Source organism: Panthera onca, chromosome F1 (genome assembly GCF_046562875.1).
Source record: "Panthera onca isolate mPanOnc1 chromosome F1, mPanOnc1 haplotype 2, whole genome shotgun sequence".
NCBI classification, from domain to species: domain Eukaryota; kingdom Metazoa; phylum Chordata; class Mammalia; order Carnivora; family Felidae; genus Panthera; species Panthera onca.
Genome location: NC_138355.1, coordinates 70,473,564 through 70,490,247, shown reverse-complemented (window position 1 = coordinate 70,490,247; position 16,684 = coordinate 70,473,564). Strand labels below are relative to the sequence as shown.

The window sequence follows — 16,684 nt, the reverse complement described above, 5'->3', positions numbered from 1 at the left end:
TTTAAATCATTCCTTCCCACCAAAACAATGTATTATAAAATTTTAAGAAAGAAACTTATTTTATCATTTACAAGTTAAGACTATCGGGAGTGTTTGTCGAACAGTGACTGCATCAAAGCTGGCTTATCATAGAAAAGAATACCATAGTAAAAGAATATGAACCGGGGCGCCTGGGCGACTCAGTCAGTTGGGCGTCCGACTTCAGCTCAGGTCATGATCTTGCAGCTCGTGAGTTCGAGTCCTGACGTCGGGCTCTGTGCTGGCAGCTGGGAGCCTGGAGCCCGCTTCGGATTCTGTCTCTCTACCCCTCCTCACCCACTCACACTCTGTCTCTCTTTCAAAAATAAATACACATTAACAACAACAACAAAAAGAATATGAACCAACTATTGGGAGCTTCTGATCAGGTTTTTTTTTTGTTCCCAGATTAAATTCTGAATCCTTTGCTATGGTTCACAGCTCACAGGAGTCCTGGAAGCTTCTACTGAATGAGCTGAATGCTGAGATAAAAGCTGGTTCCACGATAAAAACAGCTGTTTCCAATTGTGGGAAATACATTTACTGAAAGCAATACATTTCATCTGACTCACCAATTAAATGCACTACAAGAGAGAATGATTCAGAGCCTATGCTGGTGATTTTTAAGCTAAAAAGTCTGTTTTCCTCCCTCTAATTAGGCTATTTCTCGTAATGCCCAAAGCACATCATCCACTGAAATGGAATCCCACTGGAAACCCCAGAACTGCACTAACCACCATAATCAATTTTCGGATTTCATCTTCACACGTGTTCGCGCTTTACTTTTGGGGGTATCTTTATACATCATGCTAGAGACAATGTCCTACATCAGAAAATTCTGATCAATGCAGACACCCTCCAGTTAAAAAGAAAACAAAGCACAGTATACTTTTCTTCAACCATTACATTTTTACAGTAAATATACTTTTTCCAAACGAAAATAAAAATCAGCTCTAATTTACTCCTGGGGGGACAAAAAAGTTATTGAAACCTATAATAATTACGTGTGTATGCGTGTGTATACATTCTCTACTTTGTGAGCTCTAGGGGGAACCATCCCCCATTTTTGAAATCAGGTTGCAGACTGACCATGTACAGCCAGCCATGAGTTGAAAACGCTGAAAAACAGGGGTAGAGTAGGTGATTCTCTTTCTCATCAGGCCCATCTTAGGTCTACCGAATGTAGATACTGATGTAATTGGTTACCAGGACCTCGCGAGGCCAGAAAGGCCAGGCGAGGCTTAGGTGTGGAATCCCTATGATTTCACGTGCATCAGGTTGGTCTTAGACTATTGGTCTCTAACAGTTCCTACAGAAGAACACAGAAGAAGAATGAGCTAACCACCACACAAACATCATTTATAAAATGATGAGGGCTGTTACTCCTTTTAAAGCTTTATGCCACTTAATTTGTTTAGTCCAAATTTGCTCAAGTGATTATCAGTTTGCCCAGCTAGGAAACAAGGCAAGGTCAGCCACCTGGCTCCAGACCACACAGGAAGGAAGATCCTTCCTGCCTGTGCCCCTGATCTAATTTTATTTTCCTCATACGCACATCAACATAATTCATAGATATGCCTGCTTTATGCCAACAAACACGAAAAATCTACTCAATCCAAATCGTAAGAATCTGTTTTATTTTTTCTTTAGTTATTAGAGATAGGCTTCCCTCAACAATTAGTACTGTTTAAAAAAAAACTAAACTAGTTGTTTTGCTATAATGTTAAATTTATGGAAGATAGTACAAAGTGAGACTTCTCACACAGCCTTTAGCCAACTTCCCCTAACGTTAACTTAACGTCTTATATTTTAACTATGATACATCTGCCAAAACTATGAAATTGACATTAATACGATTTTTTCCACATATGTCTTTTTCCTGGTCTAGGGGCCAATCACAATATCACATTGTATTTAGTTGCCATGTCTCAATCCTCTCTCATCTGTGACAGTTTCCTAATCTTTCCTTGTTTTCTCAGGTCCTCGACATTTCTGAGGTACACTGGTCACATATTTTGTACAATGTCTCTTTTTTTGGTTTTAGTATTATTAGACCATGGTTGTGTTTTTTAAAAGAATACTGTGGTTATAAGTTTTGGAAAGAACACCACAGAACAAAGTTCCCGGCTAATTACATCAGAGGCTACCTGTTATCGGCACGATTCATCAAGTTAAACTTGCACCCGGTTAAGGTGTGGTCGGTCTGCTCGTCTCCTTCACTGCAAAGTTGCTATTTTCCCCTTCCTGTCCTCTGTTACGTGGCATTAGGTCACTAAGTGCAGTCCATATTCAAGAAGAGGGGAATTAAAGTCCACCTCCTTGAAGAGGCTGGTCTACATATACTATTTGTAATTCTTCTGTAAGGAAAATTTGTCCCTTTCCTCCACTGATTTAATCGATCATTCTTTTGTTTGTTTGTTTGTTTGTTTGTTTGTAGATAAGCTCTGTGCCATACATGGGGCTTGAAACTTGTGACCCCGAGATCAAACGTCGCATGCTCTTCCAAGTGAGACAGCCAGGCGCCCCACACGATCACTTAGTTACATCGACATGGAGTAATGGGTATTTGCCGTATCTTTACATTATAATCCAACGCTGTCACTATTAATTCTGTTGCTTACATTGTTCCTGCTTTGGCCACTGGGAAGCCTTTTCATGATAATAATGTCCAGAAGGTAATTGGCAATTCTGTATTATATGGCACAGTAGGAAGTCCTATTTTGGGTATTGTAACAGGATACCAATTAATGTATAATGAATCTGTCTTTAAGTTATACATAGAAAAAAATACCAGCTGAAGGCCGAGGCCAAATTAAAATAACAAAGTTTAGTTATGCTCTTTGTACACTTCAAGAATAATTACAATGTGACGTCGAAACAATCACATACTGAGAAATGCAAATATCTCCTTGACAGGATGTGTAATTACGAGTACGAAATAAACCAGCTGGAATTACCACAAAATGTAAAGCTGTAAGAATCTTAACCGTCTGCACTTCCTCACTTCCCGTTCGTTCCTGCACCCCCAGAAGTCGAACATCTACCTCCACAGAAACCACTGTGAGCTCACAGGTGATAACCGGCCAAAGGCAGCCTCTACTCCCAGCCTCTTCGAGTTGACCCCAGCAGCACCTGACATTCCTGTCCCCTTAGTAGTGTGGTGCGCCCAGCGAAACAGGACCACTTCTCACGGCTTCAACAATCACTTACCTACAACTTTCCTCTTCAGACAGACTGATTTCTCCTCTGAGCTACAGATGCATACATTCCACTGAACAGCATGAAACCCAAATCTGCCTTTTATCTCCAGCCATCTCTTCTGAGCGCCTCCTTTCACTTAATTACACCGCTGTCCAACCCATTACCGGAGGGGCATCCTGCAGACATTCTAAAATCTTCCCCTTTCCTCGCCTCTTTTTTAACGATTTATTTATTCACTCATTTATTTATTTTTGAGACAGAGGGAGACAGAACATGAGCAGGGGAGGGGCAGAGAGAGAGGGAGACACAGAATCCGAAGCAGGCTCCAGGCTCCGAGCTGTCAGCAAAGAGCCCGACGCGGGGCTCGAAATCACGGACTGTGAGATCGTGACCTGAGCCGAAGTCGGACGCTCAACTGACTGAGCCACCCAGGCGCCCTCTCCTCCCCTCTTTTTAAAATCTACTTCTTCTGAATATGTTTTCTCCCCCATAAGATTCTGCTGGGGCAATTCCCAAACTGGTACACCTGATCTCTCCCCAGTACATGTACCACAGTGCTGTCAATTTAATCTCAGCAAATCATCCTGCTTTAAAACCTTTAACTTCCCATTGCCCACAGGGTAAACTCTAAACTCCCTGCAATCTTATATAATAAACAAGAGGCTTTATGATCTGTCTCCTGTCTTTCCAGTCTCATCCTGTGGGTTCCATATCAGACTGTAAACAGTTACCTAAGCACACTATCAGGTCACTAAGACCCTGAAAAGCTTCTTTCTCTGTAAGAATAGTCTTCATCCTTTATTCTTTGCACACTAAACTAAAAACTAGGAGTCTTTCTAGCTCCTCCTAGGTGAGCCCCTCTCTTGTCTGCCCCCGAAACATGTTGTGAACATATCTTTAGGAGTTATCAGTCAGTATTTAAGATTTGTTTTTTTAATATTAAAAAAATAGTTTTAACATTTATTTTTGAGAGACAGGGCACGGACAGGGGAGGGGCAGAGTGAGAGCAGGAGGGAGAGGTAGACAGAATCCAAAGCAGGCTCCAGGCTCCGAGCTGTCAGCAGAGTCCGAGGTGGGGCTCCAACTCATGAACCATGAGATCATGACCTGAGCCAAAGTTGAATGCTTAACTGATTGAACCACCCAGACGCCCCACGTAAGATTTTTTTTTAAGAAACTTTTTTTTTTAAGTTTATTTATTTTGAAATAGAGAGAGAAAGAGCTTGCGTACGCGCATGTGTGGGAGGAGCAGGGAGAGAATCCCAAGCAGGCTCCATGCTGTCAGCACGGAGCCTGATCCGGGGTCGACCCCGAGACCCGTGAGATCATGACCTGAGCCTAAACCAAGTGTCAGATGCCCAACCAACCAAGCCAGCCAGGCACCACTGTTTAAGATTTTAGGTGATCTCTACACACAAAGTGGGGATCGGACCCACAACCCCGAGGTCGAGAGTAGCATGCTGTACCTACCGAGCAGCCAGGCGCCCCTGGAGCCATGGATAATTATTTGTAAACATGCCTATGTTCTCTGAGTAAGTGTAAATTCCTTCTGGCAGCAAATCACATCTTATTCATGATTTTATTCCCTGCTCCTGGCAAACAACAGACAATAACTGTGGAAGGGATAGCCATCATCATTAATACTTAAAATAAAAAAAAAAAAATACATAAAGCTGTGCCGAAACAAAGTTCTGACTTTCAAAGAGATTAAATTAGAAGATACCCCAGGCTTTAGTTAGTAATTTTTTCTTATAACTTTCCCTGACTAAAAATCGTTTTCTCAACTGGTTTTACGAACTAGGATACGTAACCAGTTTTCATGTCTACTTGAAAAAGTTCCTATTAGAAAATCAAGACATTTCTACCCACTTATCAAGAGTAATTGTGAAGAAGACGGAGAGGCTCCACGAATTTGCGGATTTGTGATACAATAAAGAATGTATCTGTTCTCTGTCTGATTCTTGGCTTCAAAAACCCTTAGACCTTCCTGAGCGATAGAAGGGTCTTTGTTATGCCAAAGAGCTGACTTAAGGTGGGCCCTGGGTAGCCTCAGGGTGGGGCTGCTCACTACAAAGACCAATCACAGGATTAGAGGGCTGAAATTTGGGGCCAGCCCTATCTACAGTGGGGGGGGGGGGGGGGGGGAGTGGGAGTGGGTAGAGACAGGGTTCAAGCACACAGCCAGTGATTTAATTAATCATGCCTATGTAATCAGGCCCAATCAACACTCTAGACACAAAGGCCTGGCATTGCTCCCTGGTTGGTGAACACAGTGGTGTGCCGGGAAGGCGACACACCCTGATCCCACGAACACCGGGCCGGGAGGCTGTGTGTCCTCCACCCTAGACCTTGTCCTGGGAATCTCTTCAATTCCTGATCTGCATTCTTTATGACAATAAAACTGTAATCCTACGTACAGTGGTTTCAGTAACTTCTGAGTTGTTCTACCGAATTATCAAAACTTGAGGGCTTGTGGGATTGTGGGAAGCCCCAAATTTGCAGCAGTCTAGACAAGAGTGTAGGTGGACTGGGGTCACTGAAACTCGCTCTGGCACAGGAAGTGGGGGCAGTCTTTGAAGGACTTTGCCCTTAAAATTGCAGGGTCTTTCCTCAACTCCAGAAAACTAGTGTCAGAACGGTGACTTCAGAGATCTTAATGTTTTTGTTATTTTTTTTAAGAGGAAGGAGACAAATTCTTATTCTTAAGGCAGATACTTTCCCACGTTAGACCTGTACCTCCTGAGGACCCTGAAACCAGGCTCACATCCATCCTTTCACCCCACCTCCTGTAGCCGGTCTCCTGGGTGACTTTAGCGTTTGCGTAGCTAATACGTTCAACCACCCTGTCAGCTCGCTTCACTTCCACCTCCATTTCCCTACCTGTTACAAGCTCCTTCTCACAACTCTTAGATTAGAGGCCTCAAACTAAAATGTTCCTTGGAGACAGATACACTGCTTCAATATCTGAACTGAGCCAGATACGGCACACCACAAGGAAGTGGTGCGGACCGAGACGAATTGAATAGCGCCTGCCCCAAGGGGGGGGGGGGGGAGGGGGGGCCACTACTGAGACACAGCCATTGATGTCATCCAGGAAATGGGGATTAACTTTTGCCAGATGTTCTGCTTTTTATTTTCCTTTCTCTCCTTTTTTTTTTTTTTTAATTTTAATGTTTATTTTTGAGAGACAGAGCATGAGCAGGGGGAGGGGCAGAGAGGGAGACACAGAATCCAAAGCAGGTTCCAGGCTCTGAGCTGTCGGCACAGAGCCCGACGCAGGGCTCGAACCCACGAACTGTAATAAGATCATGACCTGAGCCGAAGTTGGACGCTTAACCGACCGAGCCACCCAGATGCCCCTGTTCTGGTTTTTCTTTTAAAGGAAAGCAGATTTCTGAACTTTGTGTGAAATCTCCAGAGTTTTAAGCCTTGGCAATTAATTTTTAAAAAACTGAAGAGATCACAAATGGTTACAGACAAACCAAAGCGTGATGGCTTTTAACCACTGCTTCTTTATTACTTTTTTATTTCAAGTTTTTATTTAAATTCTAGTTAGTTAGCATACACGGTAAATAACCAATACTTTAAGTGGTGCGGTTCCTCAGGGCTGTCTGAGGCCCCGGATTCCGGGTCTATCCCCTCCTTCGGGGAACATCATCCATCACATTGTGACAGATCAACAGACACATGAACGCAGCAACTGTTTTGTTCCAGTGAAGCAAACCAGCTCACACACAACTGGTAAGCAGAATACCAGGATGATATGGTCACTGAGAAGGTTCACACACGATCTCAACGGAGTGAGCCAGGGAGCACCGCTCCTCGTCAGAGCACCGGCCACAGATCACCCGACACGTGCTTTCCCCAGATCTTCCTGCAAATAGAGCCCAACGAGGACGAGAAACCAGAACCAGCCGTATCTAGCATCACTTCTTTGGTCTGCCAGCGACATGCTTTTGTGTCCACAACTGAGCGGCTCTGACCCTTCTCTAATTCCCTTCTATCAAGTTACCTTCGTCTTTTCCTGAAAAGTTAAATGCTATGTTTACTGTAGTATTTCTTTCTTTATCAAACAATTTGTCTTTTTAACTGCTGCTGGCATTTTCTAGAATTATTATTTTTCTTGGTGCTCTGGGTACAAAGTTGCACACATTTTGAGAATCTGCTCCCGACTTTATCTTTTCTAGAAGCCCTTTTATTTTTGTAAGTGATATTGACAGTTTCTCAGAACCTCATAGTGAAACACCCCTATCTCCAGCCAAAACATCTTTATTGAGCTCAAGAATCAGATCTCCAACTGCCTGCTGTCTCCCCGCTTGAACGTTCTAAAGATGTTCTAAGACATTCCGAAGTTCACGTGTATTATAAAAGCAAAGTGTGGGGCGCCTGGGTGGCGCAGTCGGTTAAGCGTCCGACTTCGGCTCAGGTCACGAACTCGTGGTCCGTGGGTTCGAGCCCCGCGTCAGGCTCTGGGCTGACGGCTCGGAGCCTGGAGCCTGTTTCCGATTCTGTGTCTCCCTCTCTCTGCCCCTCCCCCGTTCATGCTCTGTCTCTCTCTGTCCCAAAAATAAATAAAAAAACGTTGAAAAAAAAAGCAAAGTGTGCTTCCCTATGTATGCCTCCTCCAGGTGGCACCACGCCGACCCCTGCAATGTCCCTGCAGGGGTCTGCCCGCACCACACGCCGCGCCCCCCCCCCCCCCCCCCCCCGGCCACCGCCAGACTGCCAACCTCCCTACAACCAGCTCTCTCCTCCACAAGTCAATGTTCACACACGAGCCAGAACGATCCTTTAAAGAAGCGACTCTAAAATCAGTACTCCTCTGTCTCTTCTTGCCTAAGCCCAGTATAAAACCTAAACTCTCTGAACACGGTCTGGCTGCTTTCTTCACCCCCAATTCTCGCACCGTCCTGTGTTCCCTGTCCTGCCACCGTGACCTGGCCACCAAGGTCTTCTAATATATTTAGGTATTAGATAGTAAAGAGTATCTCTAGATACTACTCTTTCTCAGCCCAGCATCTTCAAACATGCTCTTTACTCAAACTTCAGCCTGAGAAGCGGCGGCTTCTCATCCTTCAAGCTTCAACTTTTCATCCTTAGGCCGTAACCAATAACTTTACCTAAACAGGCGCCCCCCTCCCGGTAACGACCCATCCTGACACTGTAATATTAACTTGACAGCATTTCCCCCCCATTACGCGTTTCCTTGTGAGCTTACCACTCTACTATTGGTCTTGTGTCACTAGGGCTGAAAGTTCACGGGGCCTGACCTCATGTCTTGACGCCAGTGACTGGAACAGTGACACACGTTCTAGACTTTAACAACTAAGTGAGGGAGTCAGTGAGTGAGTACAATTGTCTCCCCAACTAACTGCTGCTCGGCCTTCAGGTAACAAACAGTTTAGAGTCACCTTGTCAGGGACGGCTTGCTGAGTCAGGCCCCCTTCCACACTCCGTGTTTTTTCTTTTTCTTGCTTGAACGCTCTGATCACATCTCTAACGACATTTAACATGTACATTTTTGTTCATCGCCTATCTCCTCCTCTGTAAGTCCCATGAGAACAATGTATTTGTGTGCCTTACTCCTCACAAGAGCCCACAAAGTAGAGTGCCTGACAAACTGATACTCAGTGACTTATTCATCAAAAATTTGCTGAATGAACCTAATTAAAACTTAGGAATTTTTCTTCTCTTTATTACATCGTTAGAAACTAAAGAATGCTCAGTTTCTCAACAAAAATGGCTCGTTCAAAATTTCGTGAATAATGAACATCATAAGCAAAAACACATTAGAGGGGTTTATCATTTCCTATAATGCCTAAGTTTTTAATCTTTTGGGGAATGATTTTACCAATTAACATCTGCGCACTTACAATGTGCAAATCACTTCAATACACACATTATAATCTCATTTACTTCTCACGATAACCCTATTATTACCATTTTATAGGAAGAGGTATGGAGGCTTAGAGAATTGACTTGGAGAATGTGATGCAATTTATAGATTTTTCCCCGGAAAAGTACGCACAAGCACACATACACATGATTGTACTTATAACTCTATAGAGGTTCCGCAGACTTCCTAGAGTTACCTACAACCAAACCCCCAGAGTTGAGATCTCTGATAGAGACCTTCTGACTCACACATGCCTTCTTTCTACATGAATGGGCAATGCTTCCACTTTCTTGTTTCCTATCTTTGTTTCAGTTCTTACGAGCTTTGCAGGTGTTTCAAATGTATCACACAGATTTGTTTTATGTCATTTCATATGCGACTGAAGCAGCTTTTATGAGGACACCTAGAGATCACTCTGCAGGATGAAGTCCCTTGTACGACGTTGATAATTTTGAAAGCCTAGATTTTTATTACGAGACACACTGGGTTGACATTTCTTCCTGTAACATAAACTCACTTATAATTATTAGATTAGAATATATTAAAAGTCCTGCACAGCTGCCAACAACACCCATGGGCCATTTCTCCCTAAAGAAACTGTAACCGCCTTTTTGCGTAAGAAAGAAGAATCATTTTTCCTGGTTTCCAAAACTTGAGTGTTGTTTGTTTTTGTAACGGTACTTCTTCTCAAAATTCAGAATTAATGCAAAGACAGGCCTTATCTTACTTCTCACATGTACCAAAAACAAGAACGTTGAAGACACCATGCCACATCTATTTATACAAACCAAACCGTTAAGAGTTCACATACACGCATCAGGCAACCTGAGGGTCAAGTCCTCTCCTTTCCCAACACAAACAACAGGCAGCGAAGGAGCCCTCCTTACCTGTCGCGGTCTGCACTGCCCTCTCGCCGGAAGGCAGTGGCTCCTTCCTGTGAGGCCGAGTGAGCGAAGTGTCCTGTGCAGAAAACAGTCCAGGACTGTCAGCTAGTCTCTTCCGGCCGCTGGAGTTCGGGTTGGGGACTCGGCAGCTGCCTATTGCACTTGTGAAAAGGTTTGTATGCTCATCGCTGCTGGCCGGGTCAGAGCTGGGAGTGAACCCTCCCAGGGATAAGCTCGGAGAACTCTCTGAACAGTCGATCTGTAAAGGTGTTTGCAATCCCAAAGCCAGTGGACTAGATTCTGAAGGCTCTCGGTGGACCCACTGTTCTTCTCGATTTATTAAGCTTTTCGAAGGAGAGAGATGAGGGCAGGACATATGACATCGGTGCTTTTCCTTATGCTTGTATCGCTCTCCAACAGTTTCCTTCCCAAATCGATAGCGTTTCAGGGACTCCAAAACAGATCTGGAAGAGCCGGCGTCCATGGAAACCTGGGGTTGCTCAGAAGAGCGGTGTTCTCTGTGCTTGTGACGGTGCCTATGTTTGTGCTCGACCATCCAACCATAGGCCATCTCGGGAGGGACGCTAGGGTAGGTGCTCATGGAAAGGAGAGGAGTCCTGCTGGTTGTGAGAAAGGCCTCCTGTCGCAGTAGCTTATGCTTTTTCTTATGGTATTTGGTGGGGTTGAGAAGTAAGTGACCAGCATGCATGTAGGAAGGAGGTGGAAGCGGAGGAGTGAAAGAAGGAGACGGAGGAGGGTAGAGAGTGGGGGGGTACCTTCCATAGTAACCTAGTCCCAGGGGAGTGGCTGTAAGGGGTGACGGAGAGTAAGGCATGCCGTAGGACGGATAGAATCCTGTACCGGAAAGAGGAAAACTAAGGCTGTGCATGAAGGGCATTTCGGCCATTGCCTCCCTCATCTTAGGGGGTCTCCCTCTCTTCTTTTTTAAGTCAGGTTTTCGAATGTAGTGCAAAGGGTCCAAGGGGAAAGAAGGATGTGTATAGAAGCTATTAAAGTTGATGCGAAAAATAGTGGGGAGCAGGTCTCGGGGGATAAAATGATGACTTCGATGGGTGATTCGAATTTCACTCAGTCGACTTATCAGTTCCTCCAGATCTGCAATAAAGTCTGGATCCTGTCTGCTTCGGAGCTGGGGGTATTTCTTTTTCCGTTTTCGTTTCTGCCTCTTCGTCTTGTCATAGCTGAGGTAATCGTGATTCCTGCGCTTACATTTGTGTTTATGTTTTTCTTTAAGACTGCTCAGGACTGTAGAGGTTTCAGGGGGAATCAGAGAGACATGTTCAAAAGAATGCCGCCTCTTTTTCTGTCCACAAAACTTCTCTGCTCTGTCCGAAGTGCTGTTATTATCGGTTCCGATTCCACTATCGCTGGGAATGGTCTCGTCGCTGTGAGACTCACTAATGGGAGAAGGAGTGGCCTCTTTCAGGGAGGTGAGTTCACTTAAGTGGGAAGGAGAATTCGGCAACAAAGTAGGGGGAGACAGTCGCCTCCTCCCCTTTGAGGCCTTCTTCATTGCAAGCGTCTGGATCATACTGCCCTGTCTGGAGTGTAAATGCAGATACGGCACTGAACTGGGTTCCACGAAGCCCGCGTCACTGCTCACAGGGCTCTGACCCCCACTAGTCCCAGAAGACTGGGAGCACACAGGTGACGGGAGAATCTCTGAACCACTAGCAGAGGAGGGCAGCAAAGGGGGAAGGATCTGTCCTAATGCCGAGCCAGCTGCCTGCTGAGCAGTTTGCTCAAGGACAGCAAGGCTGGTAGGGCTACCAGAAAGAATGCCGTTTAAGACAGTTTTTGGTTTTCGACCCCTTCTCTTTCCTATGTAAATGGTTCCTTTCTTGCTGACGTTTATCTGCTGGCCCAATTTAGAGCCAAACGTGGCGGCAAGACTGGACACTGTATTATGGAGTTTGGATTGCACTTTCCCTTTATTACTTGATTCTACGGAGCTTGAAAGAATCTGATTCAGCAGTTTCTTCCTCTTCAGAGTCTTCATTTTATTTATTTTGCGGATAATTGTTTTCATTAGCTGTCCATTGTTTCTCTTGGTAATTTTTTTATCTGGATCCATCTCTAGGTCACTCATGCTGCAGACAGCGGGCCTATGCCTGTCGTCCAGATCGTCTGGGTCCTGAAGCTGATCCTCACTCTCAAAGAAATCACTGCTGCTCCGATGGTTATCACTTTCAGACTCCAGCTTGCTCGGACTCTCGGTGGCAACAAACGGAGCCACGGAGAGTACAGGTGGCTTCATCTTGACCGGTGACCTCATCTGCCTCTTTGGTCTGCCTCTCTTTTTCGGAAAAGGAGACACAGAAAGACTTTGCTTGAAGGAAGGAATTTCGATTTCTGGCTGTAAAATCGGGGGTTCCTGTTCTTCCTTAGACTGCAAAGAAAACACTTTAGAGGCAGGGATTTTTAAAGTCCTTTTAGGTGGCCCTTCCAGTTGAGGCATCTCCTTAGCTTTAGGTCTTCCCCGCTTGGGCTTATAAATGTCAGACAAAAGGTCACTAGAGACACACACACTGGAGGAGAGCTTGTGAGTAGCAAAAGCCTTGTGAGCGGGTTTTTCACTATCAGTTAGGAGAGCAAGAGACGGGGCCGTGGACTTGCTCAGCTTTGGCAATCGGCGTTTCAGGAAGTCATGATCTACAAACGAAGATGGTCCGATGTTTTTCATAAACTTGGCTGGCTCAGAATTACTACCTGATAGGGAGCTACACGCAACATTCTTAAAGAGCTCTGATCTTTCTAACTCTAGCCCTTTGGGAGACCGGCATGTGCTTCTCGCCACCACTTTAGTCCACCGAGGTTTCCTTCCTTTCCGTTTTTTCAATGGTTTCGACTGCAAACTCGTGCCTAGGCTTTCAGCCACTTGGCAGTGTTTGTCCGACGCACCTACTGCACCAAGTTTTAGAAAGGGCTTGTTACTAAATAAACTAGTGAAGTTAACAACCGAAGGGGTAATTGCGTGAATACTGGAGTCGGAAGTCAAACTTGGCTTTTTTCCCAGGGAAGAGCTTATTCTTGGAATATCTAGATGCGCGGTTTTTGAATCAGTTAGCTCTTTATCAATCCCTTTACATTCGATGTTCATGCTGTGACCCACGGACCTATGACCAATGTTCAAGTGGGTACTTTCAGGAGTAAACTGGTTCTTTCCAACAGATTCAGAAATTTCTTCCATTAATTCTGTGGTAGGACTTAAAAGCAATGGATTAGGGGCCAGCTGTGAAGTTTCAGGGGGACTTCTGGTTAGAGGGTTGACAGATACGGTGGGCGATGGGGAGGGGAGACTGCTCTCTCCTACTGCACTGAATGGGGATTTTGCTGTGGATGCGTCTGAAGCAGCTCCCATTTGAAAGTCCGGAGAAGTGCAGTACACGGGAGGTTGCTTTTCATGCTTTGAGGTTTCATAAGGCCCCCTGTCACTGGATGAGAAACTGTCTTGCTGAATGCATGTTCCTTCGCTGAACATTTCTTTCTCCAGATTGATGATTTCTTTTCGAACTGAGAACTTTTCCAATATGCTTTCTTTACTCTGCCGTATAACATTCTTCTCAAAAGTTTTGCTGGTGGTGCTGTCTTTCAGGGATTCAGAAAGTTCCTGACTTTCATGACTACTGATGTTTGTACTACAAGAAGCCTTAAGTGGTTCCTGAGTGGGGAGCAGTGCTTCGGCTTTAAGGTTTATGGCATCTTTACTGACCAGGCCTGCCATAGAGCAACTCACCAGTCTCTTTCCCATGTCCTTGTTAACTAATCCCATTGCTGAATTTGCTACAATCTTCTTTGCACAGTCCTTGGCCACTAGGCCGACAGTAGAACTCAATTTCTTTCCCAAGTCTTTATTAACCAGCCCAACCACAGTGCCAAGTCCTAACTTCTTTCCAGAGTCCTTGTTCACTAACCCTGGAACAATCCCAATTCCTAGCTTCTTTCCTGAATCCTTGCTCAGCAGTCCTACTGTAGTGACAGTTCCTGGCTTTCTGCCTAAGTCTTTATTAATGAACACCGCCGTAGTGCCCGTTCCTAGTTTTTTCACAGAGTCCTTATTGACCAATCCTACCGTTGCATTAAACACTGGCTTTTTCCCAGGATCTTTAGTTACCAATCCAACTGCTGTGCTGATGGCTGGTTTTTTTATTAAGTCCTTATGTAGTATTCCAGCTACAGAGCCAACGCCTGCTTTCCGGATCAAATCTTTGCTAACCAATCCCGCAGCAGTGCCAGTTCCCAACTTCTTCGGTTTAGTCTTGGAAGACTTAGAGGGAGGGCAAGTTGCGATGAGCTGTGCCAACTTCTCTGTTACACTCGTTCCTCCATTAAGTAATGCTCGGTCCTTTAAATCAGGCTCCCGGCTCCCAACAAGGGCAGATGATGTTGCATTAATGTAATCTGTCATTTCTGAGTGTACTGGAGACAGCTTCTTCGACAAAGGACTGTTTTCTCCCTGTGAATGAAGACGGATGCCTTCTTCGGATTGGCATTCAATGGCTGCAACATCACCTGCTTTCTTGTACAACTTTGAAGGGTCCTAAAATTTGAACAAGAAACAGGTTTCAGAGAGAGCAAACCTTGTATCACACTTCGGTTTAGCATTAAAACTGAACAACCTGACTGATCACATATCAGATAAAACATAGGCAAGGGTGCTTTATTTAAAAAGGTTTATTTAAAAACCTAACTAATGTTAAACACCATGTCACCATACAGGAGTTCCTCTGCTGCTGTATCAGAGGCTAGCAAAACGTTACCTGTGCTGACTCTCAACCACACACACTTATATATTACTCAACATTTAAAAATAACCTGATTTTTTTTTGACATTGTTTGAAAATGGCAAATTAGCAATCTACTCTTACCTTACTTTAGACTGAACATTTGCATACAAACATCCTATTTTTAAAAAGATAAGTATTGTTAGTTACAATAACCAATGGCACTCTTTTAAAATAATAGTTCACTGGGGCGCCTGGGTGGCTCAGTCGGTTAGCTACCTGACTTTGGCTCAGGTCATGATCTCCCGGTTCGTGAGTTTAAGCCCTGCATGGGCCTCCCTGCTTTCAGCGCAGAGCCCGCTTTGGATCCTCTGTCTCACCCTCTCTTTGCTCCTCCCCCGCACGCATTCTCTCTCAAAAATAAATACACGTTAAAAAATATATATTTAAAAATAAAATAAAATAATTGTTCACTGCCTACCTCCTTCATTGATAGCAAAGATTTCAAACCAGTGCTGTACAACCCCTAACCTACTTCCACTCCTTTAACTCATTCTCAATTATAGTTTATTTTTATTTTTTCAATGTTTATTTATTTTTAAGAGAAAGAGCGCAAGTAGGGGAGGGGCAGAGAGAGAAGGGGACACAGAATCCGAACCAGGCTCCAGGCTCTGAGCCGTCAGCACAGAATCTGATGCAGGGCTTGAACCCATGAACCGAGCCCAAGTTGGATGCTTAACCGACTGAGCCACCCAGGTGCCCCTCAGTTATAGTTTTGAAAGAACAATCAAGTTCTCTCTTAATGTGAGAGGAATAAAAAAGACAGTAAAATACATTCACATTTTCTATACAATGCACTTTTACATAACATTTAGGGGGCATCTGGGTGGCTCAGTTGGTTGAGCATCTGACCCTTGATTTTGGTTCAGGTCATGATCATGAGTTCGAGCCCCACGTCAGGCTCTGTGCTGACAGTGAAGAACCTGCTTGGGATTCTCTCTCTCTCTCCTTCGCTGTCTGCCCCTTCTGTGCTCATGCTTTCTTCCTCTATCTCTCTCTCAAAATAAATAAATAACTTGAATAAAAAGATTTGTATCACATTTTGGAGTTGGAAGTAACTTTTAAGTCATTAACATAAATTGTTACCCAATTCATGAGTTCTCACCGTATACTTCACAAGTGAATTAATTACTTCACACAACAATCTGTTTTACTTTTGGATAACAATTAAAGAGTTCTTTTTTTTAGAAAAGCAAAGCTGGAGGCATCTTGATTCCGGACTTTAAGCTACATTACAAAGCTGTAGTGATCAAGACAGTATGGTACTTGCACAAAAACAGACACATAGATCAACGGAACAGAAAAGAAAACCCAGAAATGGAACCACAACTATATAGTCAACTAATCTTCAACAAAGCAGGAAAGAATAACCAATGGAAAAAAAGACAGTCTCTTCAGCAAATGGTGTCGGAAAAAACTGGACAGCAACATGCAGAAGAATGAACCTGGACCACTTTCTTAGACCGCACACAAAAGGAAATTCAAAATGGATGAAAGACCTAACCACGAGACAGGAAACCATCAACATCCTAGAAGAACACAGGCAGCAACCTCTTTGAACTCCGCCGCAGCAACTTCTTACTAGACACGTCACTGGAGGCAAGGGAAACAAAGGCAAAAATGAACTATTGGGACCTCATCAAGATAAAAGCCTTCTGCACAGCAAAGGAAACAATCAACCAAACTAAAAGGCAGCCTACAGAATGGGAAAAGATATTTGCAAATGACATATGTGATAAAGGGTTAGTATCCAAAATCTAGAAGAACTTCTCAAACTCAACACCCAAAAAACAAATAATCCAATTAAGAAATGGGCAGAAGACATGAATAGACACTTTTCCAAAGAAGACAGCCAGATGGCTAACATGCATGAAAAGATG

At 44.2% G+C, this 16,684-nt stretch overlaps 1 protein-coding gene across 8 annotated transcripts in view; it reads right to left on the bottom strand.

Annotated features, from left to right (window-relative positions):
* The window catches only part of ASH1L (ASH1 like histone lysine methyltransferase), a 191,092-nt gene that overhangs the window by 113,179 nt on the left and 61,229 nt on the right, over positions 1-16,684 (bottom strand). For all 8 annotated transcript variants that reach the window (XM_081791976.1, XM_081791978.1, XM_081791979.1 and 5 more), the window contains exon 3: positions 10,003-14,560. In XM_081791976.1, coding sequence (XP_081648102.1) covers positions 10,003-14,560 — 4,558 coding nt within the window. The remainder of the gene's footprint in view (positions 1-10,002; positions 14,561-16,684) is intronic.